This window comes from Pinus tabuliformis, chromosome J (genome assembly GCF_031772625.1).
Source record: "Pinus tabuliformis cultivar Carrire ecotype Pingquan chromosome J, CPIR1, whole genome shotgun sequence".
NCBI classification, from domain to species: Eukaryota; Viridiplantae; Streptophyta; class Pinopsida; order Pinales; family Pinaceae; genus Pinus; species Pinus tabuliformis.
Genome location: NC_142295.1, coordinates 1477094313 through 1477118961, shown reverse-complemented (window position 1 = coordinate 1477118961; position 24649 = coordinate 1477094313). Strand labels below are relative to the sequence as shown.

General features: G+C 38.0%; 1 protein-coding gene across 1 annotated transcript; it reads left to right on the top strand.

Moving 5' to 3' along the window:
- The first annotated feature begins 1229 nt into the window (after positions 1-1229).
- On the top strand, positions 1230-24033 carry LOC149232960 (2-alkenal reductase (NADP(+)-dependent)-like). Its single transcript, XM_089379610.1, has 5 exons — positions 1230-1491; positions 2191-2368; positions 19815-19981; positions 21328-21410; positions 23451-24033. The coding sequence occupies exons 1-5, from the start codon at positions 1264-1266 to the stop codon at positions 23827-23829; spliced, it is 1035 nt and encodes a 344-aa protein (XP_089235736.1). The 5' UTR covers positions 1230-1263; the 3' UTR covers positions 23830-24033.
- The last annotated feature ends 616 nt before the right edge of the window (positions 24034-24649 follow it).

Genomic DNA, 24649 nt, shown 5'->3' with positions numbered 1-24649 from the left:
ATTGTACTATTTCTCTCTGCTGAATTATTAAAGAAAAAAGAAGATTTGATCAAAGGTTTCCCTACACATTGTGGGGTTTGTCCCTGGCTAGCCGCCACATCTTGTGTCTCTTGTCTTGGCTTGTTTTTTGTCAATCGTTTAATGTTCTATCTGCACTTTATTTTATGTATATGTGATTGCTAATCTGTGGAATATAATAAGAAAAATAAGTAAACTGTTATAAGCATAGAACATACCATAACTTAACAATGTCCTTCTGGATATAAAGGCACCATATTCTGAGAATGCTAACAGTGCAAGCCGCAAGAAAGCAACTGATGGTAGATAAGCAAGGCAACAGTAGACTGTAGCTTTGACGAGGAAATGCTTTTTATTTTCCTTTTTAACCCTTTTCAGGGTGGGCAGTTACAAAACAAAGTAAATGGACTAGGAAGAGGAGCATTACATTGTCTCTCTGCTTCTCCTTAACGATCTAAGTTGAGCCTCCAAAAAGTTGCGAATATTTGATTGCTGATTATATTTTCCTATCCAGTGATACTTTTTCTGGATGCTATCAAGCGTTTCAAATATTACACATTGAACTTGCTTGAATTGAATTTTCCTTCCTATAATATCTCTTGTAATTTTTCATGATAGAATCTTGGCTTCAAGTTGATTCTCTATTTGTACTCTCATTTCATGTTAACCCTATTTTAGTCATATCTCAGTTTTATTCTTTGGAGTTACAATGGAGTTGCATTTGCACTCCCACATGTCTTGTATTTACACTGGATGTATCCTTTAGTCCCATTGACCTACTTTTGTGGTCACCCAAGGACATTAATAAAATTTTTCTTATCTTATTATCTAGTGTTTTAGAGATTGCTTCTTTTGTGTTCGAAATACTACTACTGGGGGATATCAAGACCTGCTTTTTCTGGACCCCAAAATGTTATTTTTAAGGTAATTTTATGCTTATGTGCTAGACATCTATTGCATATTTGTTGCCTATCATGCTAACAAGTAATATACATAATAAATGATCTGCAGTCTGACATTTTTCAGATTTTACCAATACAGTGTTTTTATATAAATGTCAGCCTTCTATTTTGGCTTACTTGAAACTTCATTTTCTTGTAAACTAAATTTTTGTAAGAATGTTTTATTGAAAAGATTGTTGGATTAGTCTTTTTTAAGGATGATACTTCCTCATGTTATTGGAAGGATGATTGTAATGACAATTTCTATATGTGGACCAAATTTTTGCAGGGCTTCTCTACTGAAATGGCATCGAGTGAAGTGAATAATAAGCAAGTTGTCTTAAAGGATTACATTACTGGAATGCCGAAGGCGTCTCATATGTCATTAAAATCTACAAAACTTCCCTTGCAACTGAAAGATGGATCACAAGATGTGCTTGCAAAGAATTTGTATCTATCATGTGATCCTTACATGAGAGGCTGCATGAGAAACTTTCCTTCTTATTTTACACCTATTTTTACGCCTGGATTGGTGAGATCTGGTTGCCTTTGTTTTAAATTTATTCTGTTACTTGAATTAAATTATTTCATGTGCAAACATGTCCTTTTCTTCTCTTCTCTTTTGTATGTAAGTTTGCATGCTTAGTACATCTCTTGGAAAAACATTGAAAAGCAGTGGGTTCAAGTAAGCAGTTTGGAACCCGATTCATGAATTTTGAGGGACCCCGAATTTTTTTAGTTTTTTGGTAGGATTTTTAAGTTTTTCAGTGTACTGTCAATCTTAGTTGTTTTATGTCTTCTAAGTTGCTTGCAATTGACATATATTGTAACTAAATCAAATAAATTACTTTAGGTACTTTAATTTTTAGTAGTTTCTTGCATGTACCACTTGACATCAAACTTGATATTTAGAAAATGATGGATTTTTTTTTTTAATCTAAATCTGTTTGCTCTCTAGTTAAAAGATTCAACCAAATCACATCAAATGCTTTAGCAGAAAAAAAATAATAAGTTTCTGTCATTCTATTTTAACTTAGAATTCTATCCTTCTTTTATATTGCTTTCATTACCCGTTTGCAATAAATGAAGGACGTGTCCTTTTTCTTGTTCTAGATCAGCATAGAGTCCAATGCAATTCAAAAGATGTAACCGAAATTAATTTCATTGTAGGATTAGTATCTCAACTACAAAGCTTGCATAGCATTATCCAGTATATAAATTCAATGTGCAGGCGATAAATGGCTATGGTGTTGCAAAGGTTGTTATTTCAAATCATCCAGACTTCAAAGAAGATGATTTGGTAATGGGTATTACTGGATGGGAAGAATACAGCATAATACCTGGGGGCAATCAATTGCAGAAGATCAAATATACGGACGTACCTCTTTCGTATTATTTGGGAATTTTAGGTAATTGCTTGATTGGAAGACTTTAATTTTCAAACCATTTAAACAGATTCATTATGGTCCAGATTTGTTCTTTTAAGTTTTACTACTAAAAGATTTTGTTTTGTTTTGCTTTTTTTTTTTTTTTTAAAATAATTTCTAAATTTCGGCATCTGTCTTCATTTCAGTGGATGATACCTTTAAAGTAATTATATCATAGACATTTATTATCCGTTCTCATAGACTAGGGAATGCTTTTTTATTATTTTAAAAAACATATATCGGAATAGAGATTACTCTGATGTTATATTTGTCATCAAGTATCTATAATTCTAAAATAATCACACATCCCCGGAACTTAGCAACACCGCAAGGATCACATCAACCATAGTTGAAATGCATTGACAAAAGGAGTTAATATCATAGTTGAAAGGAATTCATTATGTGTTTCCCCACTTGGATTCCATTGTGTTGTTCTAATACATTATTCTTCATGTACCTATTGTGCCCTATGTTGCACAAAACTTCTAGGAACCTGACGTTTCGTGACGTACCCATACCCGAAACTCCAAAACTCGGCCGAAACTTGACCGAAACTCGATCATTATGTAATCATCAATGAGAGTTAATATAGACTTCGTTTTCCTTCTAAATTGTTATCTATAGGTCTTATTCCCTTTTTTCTTGCAAGATAATGTGTTATTCACTTATTTATAAATTTCTTTTTATATATATAAACATATATGACGTTTCAACCAACGTTTTAGCTGATGTTTCCATTATTGGGAGGTGACGTTTCTAAACGTACCCATTTCGGAAACTCCGAAACATTTCGGCGTTTCGTGCAACTTAGATTGTGATGACCCTGTTACATCCTTGGACACTATCATATATTAAAGCTTGTGTTCTCTTTAGGTTTGGAAGCATTTGTCAACACATACATATCCACGAACAATATTTCCTTTTCATTATGGGAAAATTTTACCCGACACGCCTTTAATGCATTTACTAATCATCCTCCATAATACTATGGAGAAAGTCCCCTATCCTCGTCACACTGCTAAGCTCGTAACCTTTGCACATTAGGAACATCCACTGACAATTAGTTTGAGAATATCTTCTTCCTTCACATTACTGGAAACATCTGTCTCCTTGGGACAATTGAGTGGTTGGCACAATGGGATGTTATCCCCTCCACCTAGTTTCAAATCCCACGGTGGACATTTTTGGCCCTTTGTGATAAGTCTCAAGGAGTAGGCTCCCTCACCCTCGTGGAGTCTCGACCCTTGCTCAATGATAAATTCTTGGTATATCTAGCTCATGAGCTGTTGGGTATACTTTTGGTGCTATAGTTGCAGCTAGATTTGATCTTGGGCCTCGCTCAAATTACTCCAACGAGTTACCAATTCACCATAGTAAAAAAAAAAGAAGGATTAGAAACATATGCAAGAAGTTTCATGCACATTTTTGCTTTTTGAGATGAACTCCTATGTTGTATAGGCCCTCAAAACATAGTTGGCAATTGTTGGATCATTGTCCTTGACCTTGGATAAAGAAGCTAAGATGCCTCAGAGAAAGTAGCAAATGTAGTTGTTAGGAAGATAAAACCCGAAGTGAGGCCTTTCATAGTGTGGGAAACATTATATGATTATTCATGTTTAAAATCCTATGCTGTATGGGCCCTCAAAACATAGTTGGCAATTGTTGGATCATTGTCCTCGACCTTGGATAAGAAGCTAAAATGCTTCAGAGAAAGTAGCAAATGTAGTGTTAGGAAGATAAAACGTGAAGTGAGGCCTTTCATAGTGTGGGAAACATTATTCATGTTTAAAACACAACCTAAATTTACAAGAGTTTTACTTTGTCCATAAATCGTTATTTGAGTTACTAAAGATTACAATAAAGCCAGCGATTCAGACTTTGCAGTGATAGTGAAGGAAAAATGGAGAATTAGCTTGACAACTATTTGACATAACTCAACAGTAAGTGTAGCAAAACATTACAATAAATAGACAAGTTTCCTAACACTTTGATGAGTACTACAAACTCCGAGTTTATAAAAATCACAAAATCTTTAGGTTGACTAAGTTAAATTTTCATGACATGGTAAGCTGATCTATGGCAGAAATACAAATTTAACCTAGGAATACAAACACTGATGAGCTCCTACCAAAATAATGAAATCTGAATGCTAGATCTACAAACATGTAAGTCAAAAAATATGAACAGCAAGTATGAACAACTGTGATCCACCTTGTTGAAGTTTTTGTAGACTTGGAAGGTCTTCTACATAGGCTTGGTGTCTTAGCATGCAGAAGATATTTGATTGCCTCGTTAGGTGCTTGCTTGGTGGAGTAAGTGATATTATGATTTCTTTCCTAAGGTTAACTCAGGAAAAATACAATAATTAATCTAATTAATTATTGTGGACTATTGGGATATAATATCAACTATTGATCTCAAATGAGGCTTAGGATTTAATCATATCCATTGATCACTTAGGAGATTAGGGTTAGGGATTTTGGATTAATGAAATTATAAAATAAGCCTAAGGGAGAAGTGAACACACACAGTTGTGGAGGAAGTGATTTTCTCTAGAGCGAGAGGTTCGATTACATTGAAGAGAAGTGAGGAGTGTTAGTTTTTGGTAGCATCGGATGTGCTCTAGCCATGAAAATTGGCAGAGAGGCTAAGGCACATGAGTTCTAAAGAACCCAAAAATCGTTTGGTGAAATTCCACATGGATTGTATTTTATTAAAATAATTAATATTTTTAATAGGGTTCCTAAGTTTAAACTTAGGAAAATTAAAGTATTAATGGGTATTAATCAAAATATGGGTGAGAATGTTCTAGAAAGCGGATCAAGTCAAGTTTTAATCTTAGCTGTTGATTAGAGACTTAATCTCGGCCATTGAAGTTTCAACGAGAAAAGTATAAGAGGCTTGGGGTTCATTTAGAAACACACACGGAGAGAACAAATTGATCTGGAGTTCGATTTCTGGGGCTAGGAAGCTGAGAAATTCAAACTGAGTGATCATTCTACAGCAGAGGGGCAAGGATAGTTCGGGAATACTGGGCAGAGAGGCGCTAGTGGAGGTAGCGCAACATCTAGAATGACTGACGCCGGGCCAGTCTGTGTCCATGTAGTCTTGACATAGAGCCAAAAGGGCCAGCGCAGAGCAGAAGATGCCCTCAAGTATAAAGCTGAAAACTGCCGGAACAACCGGGAGAGGTTGACATAGAAGTTCCAGGAGGCAGATGAGACAACGCAGAAGCTGATGCAGAGCCTGTAAGGCTGACACAAGGCCAACACAGAGATAGTCGGGGTTAGCCAGTTCTGCTGCCGGATCAGCCAAAAACTTTCGGGGGAAGTGAGGTAGTCTCACTCAGTTTTCTGCCATTATATTTTCTCTGTCACTGGATTTCCAGGAGGGCAACCAACATTGTATTCAGAACTACTGCTTAACAATATATTTCCCTTAGAGTTGCTGCACCGGTTTTCCAGCATTAAGTTTTTTCGGGGACTATTTTGTCCAAAAATAACTGTGTCCTATGTATCTTGTTCTTTGCTCAGTTTCTTGTTTCGTGTAATCAAATTAAATTGGTGTAGGCTGCAGAAGTAATTTGCTTCAGTATTATTTAGAGAATAACTTGATAATGTATATTAAAATCAAGTAGGTGAAGTAAATTCAGTTTTGCAGCGGTAGGGGTTCCTTGAGGATAGGAATTTTCACAAGAAGTGCATCAGGGAATTTCACCTAGAAACTCAAGGAGGCCGAGTTCAAGAAAGAGGGAGGCCAAGTTGCTCAAGAAGAGGACCGAATTGTGGAGGAGGTCGAATTATCAAGGGAGACCAATACTCTAGTACACAGGGCTCGTACAAGATAGGGAGAAAGGGAGGCCGATTCGCTAGTTAGACAAGTTAATTTTCTAGGGTCGATTTGCTTCAGGTGGTTTGATTTTTCAGAGGCTGAATTCCTCGAGGCCGATTTTCCCATCGGGGCTGACTTTCCAAGTTCCTAGCAACTGTGTTTTTCGTTGTATTATTTGTGAGTCTAACCTAGAATTTTCTCGAGAAATTTAATGAAGGAAGATTGTGTTGGGTGTAAATTAGCTGTTGTGGTTTGATTGATCTCTTCATTTTATTTCTGCTGCATCTTTAAGTTAATATACCAGTGTTTATTTTTCGGTAAATTCAGAAATATTTGAGATAAATATTTTCTGGGGCTTTAACAAATTGTTGAAGTAAAATAAATCAGATATGATATGAAGAAAGTCCCTTTTTATAAATTAAGAGAGAAGCGGAAATACACTTAATGTAGACATGGATGTCATATTCCTCGAGGGAAAACTACCTCGAATAGAGTGCTCATTGAAGTGAACTACGTGCATGAACTCATACACCAACTCGCCTAGGGATCTTTGTGCTCCAAAGATAGTCAACCTTCCACATGCATTGCACTATCCTCACATAGGGATCTTCGCCATCTGAAGATACATCATGCATGTACCCTGATGCACTCATTGTGCCTACATAAAATTATATATACAATGCTATCACACACCTCACTATGCCTACATAAATACTGCGTCTTCAAGATATCCTTTAGTGCATGCACCTCTCTCTTCCATTATGCCTGTGTGAGTATCAAGAAACTATGATTGCTTTGGATCTATTGAAGTGTGCCTCTACTGGGAAGAACAACTTGGAGCAATTGGTAAGAAAACTAACACTCTTTTTAAGGAAGCTGTTCTCCACTAGACCAAATCTCTTCCTTGATATCTTAAACTTCCCCTTTGCGAGATCAACATTTCTGCAAGCTAAAAGTATGAAGGAACATACTCAAAGACCATTGCTCCATTCTAAACTCTTATCTCCATGAAAACTGTACTTGATATCTATGTGTTTGGAGCAATCATGAAACATTGGATTCTCGAAGAGCTTGATGCAACTTTGATTATCATGGTACATAACTGTAGTCTCCAACCTCTAATCGGTCACTTCTGGTATCAACTTGAGGAGCCATATATCCTTGTAACTAGTAGAAGTTACCATATACTTTGCCTCTAATGAACTTGAATGCCACTCTCACTTGCTTCCTGTTGAACCAGGATATCATACCTCTCCCCAAGCTGAAATAAATACCTGTTAATTTATGGTATGTTCTATGCTTAGAGCAGTTTACTTATCTTTCTTATTATTATCCACAGATTAGCAATCACGTGTACATAAAGTAAAGTGCAGATAGAACATTAAATGATCGACAGAAAACAAGCCAAGACAAGAGACACAAGATGTGGCGGCTAGCCAGGGACAAACCCCAATATGGGGAAACCCTTTGATTAAATCTTCCTTTATCTTCAATAATTCAGCAGAGAGAAATAGTACATAAATCTGATTTACATCAGCAACAACAAACCCTATATCAGTCCCAGACTAGGGCAAACAATATCTTGCAAACCGACCGTTGGATCGGCTTGATTCCTTCACCAAAAAATGCGGTCTTCAGTGGAGATCCAGATTCACCTACAGTGCAGTGCTGAGAAGGAGACAGCTGGTCAACGCTGGTCAAACTTTGGATCTGCAGTTGCAGCCCTAAATCTGCATCCTTCCTTCCACACGTGTGAGAGAAGAGTCTCTTTTTGCGTAGTAGAAGAGCCTCTTTTCTGCGCAGGAGAGAGAGAGAGAGAGAGAGAGAGAGAGAGAGATGAGATGAGTGAGTATAAATGAGGAAAAGACCTCCTGTATTTATACACAAATGTTGATGATTGAATAGATGCGACTATTGGGCTTCTGAGCCTACATGAGTTGCAGGTTGGCTTGATAATTATTCCATAATCAAAATAAATTCATATCTCCATAAATACTTATCGGAATCAGATGATCTTTAGATCAATCCTACACCTCTTGACGAGCGGAATCTAATAAAAATATTATCAGCCATGAGTAAGATGACCCACATGGAGTTTGGCCCTAGTTACCAATTTTAACACTCCCTCTCAACTAGGGAGAACTCCATCTACAATTCGTCTGTCGGTCGCTACTATTCATCCATCAAATGCATTGCCCTGTACAACTTGACCCCTGCTCTGCTCTGCTTTGTTTTGTTCTGCCCTGTTCTGATCTGCTCTGCTCTGCTCTGTTTTGCTCTGCTCTACTTTGTCCAAATTATGAAGAGGAAGAAATGATCGAGGATGTATCATACCATCCTCCACTGACTCAAAGTCAGTCTCAGAGTGTGTACCACTGGTCCCAGACTAGTCCTCAACCGACCCGAAGTCAATGTCATAGTGGGTACAACTCCTACCACTGGTCCCAGACCAGTATCATCATCCACTGACTCAAAGTCAGTCTCAGAGTGTGTACCACTGGTCCCAGACCAGTCCTCAACTGACCCGAAGTCAGTGTCATAGTGGGTACAACTCCTACCACTGGTCCCAGACCAGTATCATTGATCCCAGATCAATGAAGATCATCCTAGCATAGGGAGTACGGTAGATACAGTGATGTGTCCATCGGTACTACTATGGTCCCTATCCTCATTTCCCTACTCATTGATCAGATGAGAGGTACTTCCCATGAGTCCCAGACTGCATGGGTAGGATGCCTCGACAGGAGCACTAACCAATCCTGTCCATAGGAGAGCGAATCATCCTGTCCCACAAGAGAGTGAATCATCTTGTCCACAATCGCCATGGAGAACACATTATCCAGGCCTCACAGGAGAACTAATCATCCTGCTACACAATCGTCATGGAGAACACATCATCCAGACCTCACAGGAGAACAAATCATCCTACTACATAATCGTCATGGAGAACACATCATCCAGACCTCACAGGAGAACAAATCATCCTGCTACATAATCGTCATGGAGAACACATCATCCAGACCTCACAGGAGAACTAATCATCCTGCTACATAGTCGCCACGGGGTGTCACAGGGAAAGTTTTGATTCTTTTACCCTGTTCATCATATGTCGCTCCAAGAAGTACCCCGCACCCCCCCGGAGCTCCCAGAGCTCAATACATCATACAGGACCCTCATCAGAGGGTTTTTGAACGACACCAAGTCGTTCTCAGAAAGTCAAAAATTTGACCTTTCCTAGGGGCTTTGTCAGAATGTCGGCGACCTGTTCATCTGTACCGATATGTTGGAGCCTTATAGCTCCCCGCTGCACCATATCTCGAATATAGTGGTACTTGATATCGATATGCTTAGAGCGATCATGAAATACGAGATTCTCTGACAAACGAATCCCACTCTGGTTGTCACATAGGATCACAGTGGTATCCAATGTAAGTCCAAACAGCTCACTAAAGAGCTTTCACAACCAGACTGCCTCACAGGAGGCCATGCTAGTAGCAATATACTCTGCTTCGGCGGTGCTCAAAGCCACCGACTTCTACTTCCTGCTCATCTAGGATATTGGAGCAGATCCCAAGGAGAAACAACACCCATAAGTGCTCTTACGGTCCTCCACATTGCCTGCCCAATCAGCATCAGTGTATCCAAGTAGTCTCACATCTCCGACAGTGTATCTTAACCCATAAGTAATTGACGAAGATATCTCAACAGATTCTTGGCAGCAATCCAATGTATGTGGTGAGGTTCAACCATATGTTGACTCAACGTGTTGACTGCGAAGCATATATCTGGACGGGAGTTCACTAAGAACATTAATGCTCCGATGAGTTGACGATACTCGGTGGCATTTCGTAAAACAAGTCTAGCAGCGCTACCGCTTAACTTCTTAAAGTCAAGCTCCAACGGGGTAGTAACAGGCTTGCAGTCAACCATAGCGAATCTTTCCAATATCTTCACCACATATTTTCCTTGAGATAGGAAAATTTCCCTTGGCTTCTGCCACACTTCAAGTCCTAGGAAATCGTGCATCAGTCCTAGGTCCTTCATTTCAAATTCAGAAGCCAACTCCCTCTTACATTTGTGAATGAGAGGGTTTGCACCTATTAGAAAGAGGTTATCCACATACAACACCAATATGAGAGGCTTGTCATCTTCAAATTTAAAGTAAAGGTTAGGATCGGCTTCACTCCTAGTGAATCCCAGCTTCATGAAGTAGCTATCGATCCTCTCATACCATGCTTGGGGTGCTTGCTTCAGCCCATAGAGAGCCTTCTTCAACCTGCATACATGAGATTTTCGATCATACATCTCAAATCCTTTGGGTTGCTCCACGTAGATCTCTTCTTTGATTGAACCATGCAAGAACGCGGTCTTGACATCCATCTGATGTAGGTTCCATCCTTGTGAAGCCACAAGGGCTATGATCGAGCGGATGGTGGTATATCTGGCAACAAGTGCAAATATCTCGTCATAGTCTATACCTTCCTTCTGGGAGAAGCCACGAGCGACAAAACGAGCCTTATACTTTTCCATACTTCCATCTGCTGAATGCTTTATCTTGTAAAGCCATTTAGAAGTGACAACTGTCTCGTCCTGGGGTCTGGGAACTACTTCCCAGACATCATTCTTCATAATAGACCCATATTCTTCGGTCATAGCATCCTTCCACACTTGATGCTTGACGACATCTGAGAATGATGAAGGCTCATTTTGTATGATCGTGCTCATGATGGTTAGGTATCCTTGATACCTGTTAGGTTTCTTACTTTCACGGAAGGTTCCTTGGGGTGCAGTGTGTCCTACAACATCATCAAGTAGCCCCCTAAGCCAAGAGGACCTCTTCCTAGAAGAGGAAGGCTCAGGTGGATCAATAGGATCTATGGGTTCATCCACATCGGGCATTGTTACATCATCTGCCCATAGAAACTTCGGAGGTCTTTGATCATGGAGCATGGCATGGACAGCTTCCACAATTGTATGGTTCTTCCTTTCCGCCACACCATTCTGCTCAGGAGTATATGGTGTAGTAGTCTCCCTCTTAATGCCAGCCTCAGATATGTTTGAGTGAACTAATTGTAATATATCAGAGGTCTTGCTTAGGCTTGAGGGGAATGGTCCCCTTTTGAGCTTTCCTTCGGCACATCTCAGAGATACACCTTCTTTCTCTACTCGGAATTCAGGCATCCCTGTCACCATTTGTCTTACATTGGGTAGAGCTTTATAATGATGGTGGGCAAACCTCCGATGCCAAAGTTCAGACTGAAGAGATGTGTCACAAGACATGACACCTAGTGGACTTCCACCAACCTGATATAATGAATCAACTCGAAACCCAAGAGTAAAGGCATCTTTAACATTGTTTTTTCATACACGTACCTCGCCATTGCTGAAGGTCACCTTGTAGCCTTTGTCTTCCATTGCCGAGATGGACACCAAGTTCTTTTTGAGGTCAGGTACATATAATACATCCTGTAAGTGGATCGTATTACCTTGATTCAATTTAAGAGAGACATTGCCTACACCTTTCACGAGATATTTCATATTATCTCCAAGGACAATTTCCAGGTTAGTTTCATTCTCTATCAGATTATGGAGAACTTCTTTGTAACCAGTGAAGTGCCTTGAGGCACCACTATCAATAAGCCAATTTCCCAGCGAGTTTGGAGGAGCAGAGGTAGATAGAGTAGCTGGTAGATAATATTCGTCCTGCTTATTGTCAACAGTGTTAGATTCATACCTGGAATTTCTTGCCTTCTTGAATGGTTGTCCTCTTCCTTGATTTCCAGCACTCCTTTTACCTTGGCCATTAGATCTGCTATTCCTTTGATTGCCATGAGAGGGATTTTGGTCATCGTCCCGGTGTGAGTCCCTTTTATTAGGGCACTCCCTTGCATAGTGACCTGCTTTATCGCAAATGTAACATCGCCTTTTTCTTCCACCCTTAGGTCCAACCTTTCTTTTTGATTTAGTCCCAGAATTATTTCTTTTCTTAGCATGAGAAGAAAAGGTAGCAGGAGGACCTTTAGGCATGGGCATTTCTTGCTCTTCTATCCTTGTTTCTTCTTGAATGCATCTTGCCATTAATTCCTCGAATCCAGGAATTACATTATTGTTCAGAAGAGTAGTCCTGAACACGTACCATTCGGATGGTAATCCTCCAAGATTCGTGAGTTTTATTTCCCTATCTGTAATAATCTCCCCAATAGATAGGAGATCGTTCTTGATCTTGGTGATTCTTAAGAAGTATGCTTGCATACTCTCATCTTTGCCCTTCTTAATTTCCTTCAACTTATTTCTAAGAAACAAGACTTGATTTGCATCATTAACTTTAAATAAACTCACCAGTCTATGGTAGATTTCCTTGGAGGTGTTCAGGTCGGAGATGTAGGCCACCAAGTGCTTGTCGATAGAGTCCCGGATGATCTTCTTTGTTTTGACTTCGCCGGTTTTTCCATTTGTTCCTGACAGCTGCGGGTGCATTTGATGGAGGGTCAACAATATTGCCTCTCACATGGTCCAACACTCCTTGATCTTCTAAGGTTAGATCAAGAGACATCTTCCATCCATGATAGTCAGCTTTCTCACGGAGCTTGTCTTCGGCAAGGAAGAGTGTTGAGGACCCCATAGTTCTTTTAGGATAGCCTTGCCAATCTTCTCTTCGGTGATTGCTCTTGCTCTTGCTTGGGCTTTGTGTGCACCTCAGCTCTAATACCATGTTAATTTATGGTATGTTCTATGCTTAAAGTAGTTTACTTCTCTTTCTTATTATTATCCATAGATTAGCAATCACATGTACATAAAGTAAAGTGCAGATAGAACATTAAACGATCGACAGAAAACAAGCCAAGACAAGAGACACAAGATGTGGCGGCTAGCTAGGGACAAACCCCAATATGGGGAAACCCTTTGATCAAATCTTCCTTTATCTTCAATAGTTCAGCAGAGAGAAATAGTACATAAATCTGATTTAATTAGCAGCAACAAACCCTAGATCAGTTCCAAACTAGGGCAGACAATATCTTGCAAACCGACCATCGTATCGGCTTGATTCCTTCACCAAAAAATGTGGCCTTCAGAGGAGATCCAGATTCACCTACAGTGCAGTTCTGAGAGGGAGACATCTAGTCAACGCTGGTCAAACTTTGGATCTGCAGTTGCAGCCCTAAATCTGCGTCCTTCCTTCCACACGTGTGAGAGAAGAGTCTCTTTCTGCGCAGTAGGAGAAGAGACTCTTTTCTGCGTAGGAGAGAGAGAGAGATGTGATGAGATGAGTGAGTACAAATGAGGAAAAGACCTCCTGTATTTATACACAAATGTTGCTGATTGAATAGATGCGACTGTTGGGCTTCTGAGCCTACATGAGTTGCAGGTCGACTTGATAATTATTCCATAATCAAAATAAATTCTTATCTCCATAAATACTTATCGGAATCGGATGATCTTTAGATCAATCCTACACCTCTCGACGAGAGGAATCTAATAAAAATATTATCAGCCATGAATAAGATGACCCACATGGAGTCTGGCCCTAGTTGCCAATTTTAACAATACCTAAAGTGATCTTCCTAGCACTGACATCAGCTGTCGAATCTGAATCCACAAAACCATGCAATACCAGATCTCTACTGTGTCCTGTCAGCATTTGAGGACATGCTTCCAATCGGCCAATAAATTTGCCTCAATGAAACCATGAACTGAAAATGTGTTCATTGCAAAGCAAATATTAGGTCAGTTCAGTGTTACTTGGGAGCGGGAGCAAAAACGGGTGCAGGAGCGACATTTTCAAAAGCTCCCGGTTTGGGAGCGAATCCTGGAGCGATCTTTATATATATATATATATATATTTTATTTATTTATTTTTTATATTTTGATACATATATGTCAACAAAAACATGTAGAATGATGAATTAGATGTAAAAAACATAAAAAAACATAGACTGATCATTGAACCATATAACATCAATCATCTAGAAGTTATAATCTTCATCAACCACGTCCACAAGTTAGTAACATACAACATATTGAGTCTCATGAATCATGATTCATCAATCTTAAAGTTTCAAATTCAAGCTTTCAAGATTGAAAATTCAATATATAACATTTATCATCATTGATCACCAAAGTTGTACTTGTAAGTTAATTTTAAACTTTAACCATTACAAGAAATAATATCTAACATGAAATGAAATGTTATAAAATGAATTATGAAATGAAATGCAACAACTTTCACAAAGCATCATATTCATAATTTAGAATCATTACCAATGAGTTATAATTGCCAACTTCAAACTTCAAACTTAAATTGTCACAGTCATATATTGTTTACAAAAAATATCATTATGATATGAAAGAGTCAAGACTCAACAGTTATGAAAACTAATAGAAATTAGAAAAGACAAGTAAACTGTAAATCTATTATCTACTACTTCATGTGGCCCTTGCCACGAGAAGTGTCTGATGTATGAGCAAGTCGTGGTGGTCTTCTAGGAGTCTCCTCCCACACAGACCAATGACCAGAACCAGAAGGCACATGCCCTCCACGTGAGGGTGTAGATGGAGGCGGCGACAACAAAGGAACAAGACTCGGAACTCGAGCACTGCTACTGGATGGTGGAGGTGGCATGGTTGTTGCTTCATCTTCCTCTCTCATAAGTTCCGCTTCCAGTTCTTCAAGATGTATAGTGCCATCCTCCAAATTATCATCCTCTGGGTGGTTGTCCCAAATTTTATATGTTGGATCCTCATAAGCCCGATCACAGTAATGACTCAAGTTTCAACAACCTCAAGTTGTAGTGCACATAAACCAATATTTCTGCCTGGTTTTCATTGAGTCTATTTCTTTTCACATTATGTATGAAGCTGTAGGTGCTCCAACACCTCTCTGCAGAAGAAGTATTTACAACCTGTGAGAGAACTTTTTTTGCCAATTTTGGTAGAAGTCCATGGCCACCATATGATTCCCACCATGTGAGAGCATCAAATCTGTCTCTATCTTCCATTGCATGAAAGGTACCAAACAAACCAGTGCAACTAAAGTATCTGCCTAATTCAAGACGCACACTAGCACATTCCTCCCTGTCAGGTATCAACTTTTCTAATGCTTGCAAATATCCTATAGATACCTCTTCATCTATAAGGGGTTCGACTTTAACCCCACCCCTTGGTGCACGTTGGCCCAACCAAGATGTAGAGTAGTATTTTGGCGTAAGGATATACGCCAAGCAATGTAGTGGAACATTAAGTTTATCCCACTGTATACACACATAATTGTGAATCAGTTTATACAAGTTGGGATCATTGTTATGAACAATATCTTTTATTTTCCCCAACATGGTATCCATCTGCTCATACACCTCACCAATCACTGGTTTATCTGTATTTGCAAACCGAATCATGTGATAAATGGGCTTGGTGAAATCCAATACTTGCCTCACACATGCCCAAAACATACCATCAAGAGCGGCCTCCTCCACCTGCTCAAAACCTTACCTGTCAGCTGCATTTGTAGCCCTTTCCTTTAACTGCCAGTGTGGACTTGATACCATGCTAGCCAATGACTCTCTTATCTTCAAAAGGCACCTGAAGGTGAGGTAATAGCTACCAAATCTAGTCCTCGCAATCTTTAACAACTCCAATCTTGAGTGACTGCGGAAAAGGCCATGGGTATTGCTATGATTTGTAATAAATTTTATCATTTGTTTGTCTCTCTTGTACAAATCACCAATCCATTTGTGTTGTTTGTTTTTGTTCTTAACAATATCATGCATCAAAAGGTTCATTGTGTGAACCAAACACCCAGACCAAAATATGTTGGGGTATTTATCCTCAATAATTGCTCCCGCTACCTTACAATTAGGAGCATTATCAGTGATGACATTGTATGGCCCAATACGGTCAATTGTTTCAAGTAATGGTTCTGCAATGTTGATGCCGGTACCACTAACAGACACAACAAGAACATTTATCAGTGGCTTGCCTTTTACATTTGTCCATCTATCAGATACAATGGACACCCCATGGTTAGTCCATGAACTTGTCATTCTATTAAAAGAATGTGATATTTTTGCTTTTTCATGGTCAAATCCAACGGTTCTTGCCTTGTCATACCCAGGGCTCTTGTATCCTTTAGGGGCATCATTTATGGCAGAAACCATTTCGTGCCAAGAAGGTGAGCAAAGAACATTGAATGGTATCCCACATGCATAGAGAAACCTATAAACTTTTGAATCCGCATCATTCCTACACCCTTCATCAAGGAAATCTGATATGCTTCTATGCCTTAAACCTGGTGACCCTGTGCCTCCATATCCACTGCCTTGGGAGGATGCTGAAGGAGTTCTTTGTGCATCTGATTGTGAGCTTGGTTCAAAGAAACCCTTTGATTTTTTAGATTTGTATTGGGCTTCCTCCTCTTCCCTTATGTATTTGGCTCTATCTGCTGTTGACACACCTAAACAAGTTTTGATTCCTATTTGTTTATCTCCATCCCATGGCCTTTTCCTGCAGAGGTGCTTTCTGGCACGGGTGTATGAACCTATGTAATTATTGTTGCAATGGGGGCAATGAAATTTAATGGTTCCACCCCCTTTCCCTGCTTCAGGGCTACTAACATATTTCCACAATGGAGTTTGGTCTTGTTTAGTTTTCTGAGTTGACTCATGTTCATTCTCCTCCAGCTCCTCCTCACCGGGGTTTTCATCAAATCCACTATGACCCCCTTCTTCATTTTCAACCCTCCTTTTTCTACTCTCCAACACCATAATAACCAAAAAAGGAACCAAGAAGAAGAAAATGCCAAGAAATATAACCATGATATTTGAAATTTGAAGTTTTGAATATGCAAAATTTAAAAAAATGGAATGGGAATGGGAATGGGAAATAGAGAAAAAAATTTATTTATTTATTTAGGAATGAACATTAAAAAAAAAATTGCTAGACACTCTATTCAATATTCTAGAGCCTACCTCCTTGGCGTCCAATCTCCCCTTGCAAGATCTTAATCTCCCCTTGTTCCTTGCTTTCTCTTGCTCTCTCATTTTCTTGCTCTTTGCTCCTTGCTCTCTCTTGCTCTCTCCTTGCTCCTCACTCTCTTGCTCTCACTCTCACTCTCTCTCTCACTCTCACTCTCACTCTCATTACAATGATGAAATGAAATGAATGAGGGAGGGTCTATTTAACCCTCCCTCCCTCCCTCACTTTATTTCCACAGAAATTGGTTTTTGTTTATGTTTTTTGTTTTGTTTTGTTTTGTTTTTTTTTATCCGCACATTTTTCCGGATGTCGCTCACCGCCGCCGGGAGCGATCGCTCCCCGACCGCTCCCGAGTTAAAAAAATCGCTCCCGGAGCGACGGGAGCGATGCTCCCTATATCGATTTGAAAAACACCATGGAGCGGAATTTTTTTTAAGGGAGCGCGCTCCCAAAATCGCTCCTTTTTCGGGAGCGGTTTTAGGAGCGTGCTCCCGACCCGCTCCCGCCCGGAGCGCGGATTGGGAGCGGGATCAAGAGGAGGGGGGGCGCTCCCCCGCAACACTGGGTCAAGTATTCACCAAGTTCACAAGGAACTCAATCATCTACCAATACATTGAAGGATCCAGCAAATCTGAATCAAATCAGCAGGCCTCTTTAGATTTAGTACCATTTGAAACCACTTCAAAATATCCACCGTGTGCTTTGTTGCCAAAGGAAGGCATCTCTTGCACCCTGCCACATCTCCAGACCCAAAAAATTGTGAATAAGGCCTATGTCCTTCATCTGAAATTCGAAAGTCAACTCCTCCTTGCACCATGCTATGAGCTTCTCACTTCTAGCTGTAAGGATTGAATCATCTACCTATAAGACCAAAACAAGCATATCAGATTATCAAACAAGTAATAAAGGCTGGGATTTGTAGTAGTGTTGATCTAAGTCACATGACAGAAAGACACGGAAGACATAGAAATATGAGTGTCTAAGATACATAGGATATGTTGACCCTGAAAATATATATACAAAGAAAATAAATAATATATTCAGAAAAATTATAATATTGAAATAATTACAAATTACTAATGCAAACATAGACAAAAACAATTTTTCAGAAAATGGAACATTAACAAAAACACTTGGAATCCTTGAAATCTTATTTTAACCCTTCACTTGCACAATGAGAGATAGTAAGAGCTCTATTTATACAGCTGAAAGTGAGAAAATAACAATGAAAAATGTTTTTTTAGTGTCACAGTTAGGGCATGTCTAGGGAACATGTTCGACATTTGTCCTCGTGTGTTAATGTCTGACAGATAGGATACAGACATGGCACCTTTGGGGGATGTGTCCGGTTACTTAGGTTTTGATGAAGCCTAAATTCAACAAGTACTTGTCAATCCATGAGTACCAAGCATGTAGTGCCCACTTCAACCTACTTAGGGTCTTTTTCAACTTCATACATGGGTATCCCATCCATGCACCTCAAACCCTCTGGGCTAGTTGATTTACACTTCCTCCTCTATCATCCCATTTAGAAATGCAGTTTTTACATCCATTTGATATAAGAACCAACTGAAATAAGATACAAGAGATGTAACTATGTTGATAGAAGTGTACTCAGGCGACATACTTCTAAACACCTGAATATAAGAAACATTGAGTTTCTCTCTAGTGAAGGCTTCCATTGGAGTTTTGTTCTTCAGCACAATGTGAAGACAACTGTTTAGAATGTAAGCGTCAAAACTAAATACCTCTGCCCAAAAACACATGGGAAGATCTGGATGATGATGGATCATTGCCTTCTTTGCCTCTATGATGAACCCGTTTTTTCTCTCTGCAATCCCATTCAAGACTCTACCCTGGGTTGTAAGGTATAGTGAACTCCTTCTCGATTCCCACATCCCAACAAAAGGAATCAAAATCCTTAGGGATACTCACCTTCATTCTCAAACTGGAGCAATTTAATCTTTCCACTTGTGTAAATTTCCACAAGTGCTTTGAATTCTTGGAACTTGTCTTGGGCAATGTGTTCATCAATGGTTTGCTGCAAAAATATCTATTAAAAAAGGTTCTATAACACTACTCAAGTCATGATATCCAATTGAATGATTTACATTATTGTTTATATATAACAGAAGTTGTGAAGTGAAATGGGTCATGATATCTAATTGAATGGTTAACATTATTGTCTATATATAGCAGAAGTGGTGAAGTGAAACATGTCTGTAGGTTATTGGCTCTCTTTTGTCATTGTTCTGTTCACTTGGCTGTTGAAATCCCAACTTCTCACTTTTGTTATTAGCTTAAATATGCTTCTTTTCTGCCCTTATTTTGTCTTTTCTAAGTTGCCTTGGCTTTGCTGTAATATTCTTCATCTAAATTATCCACTAGCTTTCAATCAATAATCCAAGTTATAAACATTCCCACTGAACACCTGACAATAAGCTTCAAAACTTGATGAGGCACTGTATCAGCTATAGTTCTCTTGTTTTAGTTTTCTATGAGAGTTTCTTTTGATTTTATTCTTCGTACTTATTCAAGGTTGATATCGTCATATAATTGGTGACATTTTCAGATAATTTGGACCATTAACAACTGGTATTCTTCATTGTTAATGCTAAACATGTTGCAGGAATGCCTGGTCTCACGGCATATGTTGGTTTTTATGACTTGACCTCCCCTAAAGTAGGGGAAAAGGTTTTTATCTCCGCAGCTTCTGGGGCAGTTGGACAGCTTGTTGGGCAGTTTGCAAAGATGCATGGGTGTTATGTTGTTGGGAGTGCTGGAAGCAAAGAAAAGGTGGCGTTTTACTAATTCTCACCAAATTTTGTGTCCTTACATTGTTCAAAATTTAATGGTCACATCATTCCATGCTGGACACAATTATTGATATTTTATTATTTCCAAATATCCATAATTAAACCATATGCATTCGTGGTAAACTTCATTACAATATTCATTAACATTACATCAACTTGGCACATCAAACATATGAGGCCATAGCTATCATTATTTTCTGCAAGAAGCAGCCTTAGTAAGTACATCCATAGACCTTTTCTTTGAAATACCACAATGATAACTTCATTTAGATTGGGAAACAACCATTTTGAATTCATAGGCTCAATAACAATAGGACGAAGGCTCCATCGGATGAAGACTTCATAAATTTTCCTTCATAGATCTAAATGGTACAAAATCCCAAGTAACCCTAAGAATGAAGGGGTTGGCCTTAAAGAAGGGTGAAAAGTGCAAAGAACACCCTAGAATGAAGGTGCATTCCTAAATCAGGATTATATATGTGGAACTCCTAGAGAACCCTTAGAAGCAATGATCTAAGAAAAAACTAGTTCTGCACTACATCAAAGATGCCACTAGCCAATATTTTTTTGATCAACCAGAAGAATTGAGTGATTAAGGTTCACAACTGCTTTGATACCATGTTGATATTCATAAATGAAAGTAGTGAATTAAATGAAATAAAAAACAGAACCAAATTTTGTAGTAATTCAATCACATGTGTGCTACAGAAAGGTAACCCTAGTGCACTAGAGAGAGAGAAATATGCCCAAGTAGAAGTATGTTATAGAAGAAATGCACAAGTACTCATAAAAGAAAGAGCCAATGATTTAGGTGCCCTTAGGCATAAAACACTTTATAAGAGAGATCAAGATCACAATATGAGATCATACAAAATGAGTATTTGAGTTGTGTATTTATATAACTCTAGTGGTGTCTTTTCAATAGGGGTCATGGATCCACATAACAAGGGCACACATCCTATGAAGGTATTTAGCCTACATATCAAGTTTGATTAGGTTAATCTTAACCTTAAGCCTAGTATATAATAAATGAAATAAACTATGAGTTTTGCCATGCTTACAAGTAAATAATGATTGGAATATGAATGGGAAATGGTTGCACGTATATGTTACACCAGGAATTTTAACACCATTAGTTATTGTGGCACAAGGAATCACAAGTTGAAATGTCCATGACCAAGTAGACATTATTGAGTAGTAAACTAAATTATAAGTCTATAAGATTAGATGTACATCGTGTTGTCTAAGTATTTAACATGTTACATAAGGCAAATCCAAACCTGATATGCACATTATACTAACACCACATATGTTGTTGTCATACAGGTGGAGGTGCTGAAAAATAGACTAGGTTTTGATGATGCATTCAATTACAAGGAGGAATCAGATTTGCATGCTACCCTTAAGAGGTCATACATTCTCAAAGTGATTCTCCTTATTTTTGAATTTCCATACTTATAAGTTAATCGAAAGGGGTGGCTAACTTTTCTGTTTCTTTGACAGAGATTGATATCGGTTAGACAACCGACTTGTTTTCTTGCTTTCACTCCAAAATTTTTCTTTTAATGGGGAAGCTAGAAATGTTCAGTGTTTGTAGGACTAGGCATTTACTTTTGTTTTCAAATAATAATAAAAATGAGATAATGTACCTAAGAAAATACATGAGATATTAGCTATTAAATTGTGAAGATTACTATATCATCTACAACAATGAAAGAAACTTACCTGGCAAGATGATCAACATTTGAATTTAAAATGGTATTATGTGCATTTGAATTTAAATTAAATTGCTATATATGTCCATGTATAGTCATGATTGTTCATGGGCGTGAAATTTTACCAAGTTTGATTTGCACTGTTTGGGTGCACCACTTATAATCGATAGACAATGTATGCATTTGGTACACTCTTCACTGTATTGTGTATATATAGAGGTATACAAGTGCTGGAGAGTAATAATGTTTGACAAAGTATCCTAGGGTTACAGTACAATACACAAATTTAGGTGGATGATCAAGTTTCTTCTCAAACCTGTAAATCCACTACCTAAACTTAGAGATGTGCTAAATCGGTAGTATATATCCATTAGTTAATTAAACCAACATAATGGTCCTACGTACAATATTTTTCCAATCTTCCTCATCCACATGTGCATCTCGTGGATAACTATTTTTAGTTGCAATTTTTTCTTGTTCAAGCATTTCCTGTGACCTATAACTCCTTGCAAGATCACTAGTGATTCCAGATACTCTCAGGACTCGAGTGTTGCCCAGCCCCTGGCATATCATATGCTAGAACAACGTGTCTTTGTCAATGCACTTGCTACTCAAGCATGCTAACATGCTCAACACCAACAGAGTGGCAAACTATGATGAGCATATTCCTAGATCTAATAACTGGATTCCAATGATGGTAAATCATAAAAGATTGTTTTAGGGTTTGGAGGGGAATGGAGAGCAGGTTGGTGGAGTGAGGGTTGTTATGGAATATTGTTTTAGGGTTTGGAGGGTAAGTGTCTTTTTTGCTGGTTTATAATATTTTTTGTACTTTTCTTAAAAAACTTGCGCTCATCTATAGGTGACCAGTTTGGAATGGAACTGATCAGTTATACTGGTTCCATACTGAACCAACTGGTTTGAAGGTGGATTCACCTCCCAAAGGCACTAAGTTAGTCAAGTTGACCAACTAAGAGTTTGATTTGACCAATTTCTATAACACTCGTTTGTACACACTTGTCCTATTAGAGTTATCAAATTTGATATGTATATATATTTTGTTATAACATTGCAAACGGTTGAACCGTTTACCACTGGCACACGATTAAGTTTTATTATGTCTCTAAAGTCATTCTCATTTATCAAATGGTGAAACTTTGTTTCCAAAATCAAAACTCGCTTGTTTGAGCCATGCAATATAAATCTGCTTCATCTCACCATTCATTTTATTTTCAATATTTGTTGAGTCTTCCTAAGCGACTCTCAACGCTATAACGGAATGAAAAGGGACAATGAAATCTTTGTGTTTCTTTTACTTTAATCAAAGGTTTACATGAAATTTAAAAACAAATTTTCAGAGGACAAGGCACAAGATGGCAACCATTTAACATTTAAAATACTAGTTCCTTTTCAATTTTGCTTTTAATAAGCAATGACAACCATGCATTGTGCAACGATCTATTTTTTCTAATGGTTTGTGAGGCAAACTGGTCAATGATTTTCACTGTAGGAGCTTTCAATTAAATATAATGGGCTTATTGGATGACTCTTGCTCACCGGAGATTGTCATTATTTCCATTGATATAGCATACCTGCATTTTTATTTTCGGATGTATTCAAACCGATTGAGATTGACTGTTTGATAAGGAGATTTCCAAAGAAGATCTCAGTTTTAACATATGATTTCATACACTAATGGGAACATTGATAAATATTTGTTTCACTTATTCCCAGGTACTTTCCGAACGGGATTGATATCTATTTTGAAAATGTGGGTGGTGAGATGCTTGAAGCAGTTCTTGAAAATATGAATCACCATGGCCGTATTGCTGCTTGTGGGATGATCTCAGAATATAATCGGGAGGAAGGCCGAGGCATAAGAAACATAAGTCGTGTGATAAGCAAGCGCATAAATATACGAGGTTTCATCATAAATGATTATTGGGAGAGGTACCCTCAGTTTGTGGAGAAAGTAAGAGGCTTCATAAAAGAAAGAAAAATAGTATATGTTGAAGATATTGCTGATGGCTTGGAGAATGCACCAGTTGCGTTTGCTGGTTTATTTGAAGGTAAAAACATTGGGAAGCAGGTTGTGCGCATTTGTGATGACTAATGAGTGCAAATATCAAATGAGTTGAGGATTTAAGTGAGGTGATATAGGTGTTATTTATTCTAGGTGGAGATGACGCTGGAAAGATAAACCATGTAGTGCCCGCTTTAGTTCACTGATAATGATATGACACTAATATTTATTTAATCCTAAGGCTCATACATTATTTTTTATTTTTTTAAGGATCTCAGGTTGAGGATCCGTGGTTATTAGTGATTAAGATATTCATGATTGTGATGTTTATGTATATTTTTTATTGATATTATGATGAAGATAGTATGAATGGTTATGTATGTTATTTATTGGTATTATAACAACGTAAACTTTGAAATGGGAACTGTCACTGTTACCCGTTTTGTAGAGATAGCAAAAAAGTGACCCGATTTTGAAAAGGAGTGATGCAGAATAAACATGTTTTTTTTAAGCATAGTTTTTGGCACTTAATTTTTTTTTATGTATATTGCGTTTTATAATGATAATGATTTTCATGCTGATTTTAAAAAGTGGTAATTCTGCATCATTTTTTTTTTTTAAATTTATTTTTTTACTTTAAATTTTCTAATGTATAAAATGTAAATAATTATTTTGTAAATTTAATAATTTTGGAAGTGGTTTTCTTCTCCATATTTTCTTGTTTTTATTTTTTTTATAATTTTTTTGTAGTGAGGTTTTTATTGTTTTGCATATTTAAAGAAGAAGGTCAATATTTTGCATTTTCTATATTTTACATATTTATATATCGTTAATTAAATTTTCAATCCACATGAAATAATTGTATCTAAAAAAACAAATATAAAAATATATATACAAAAAGCAAATAAAA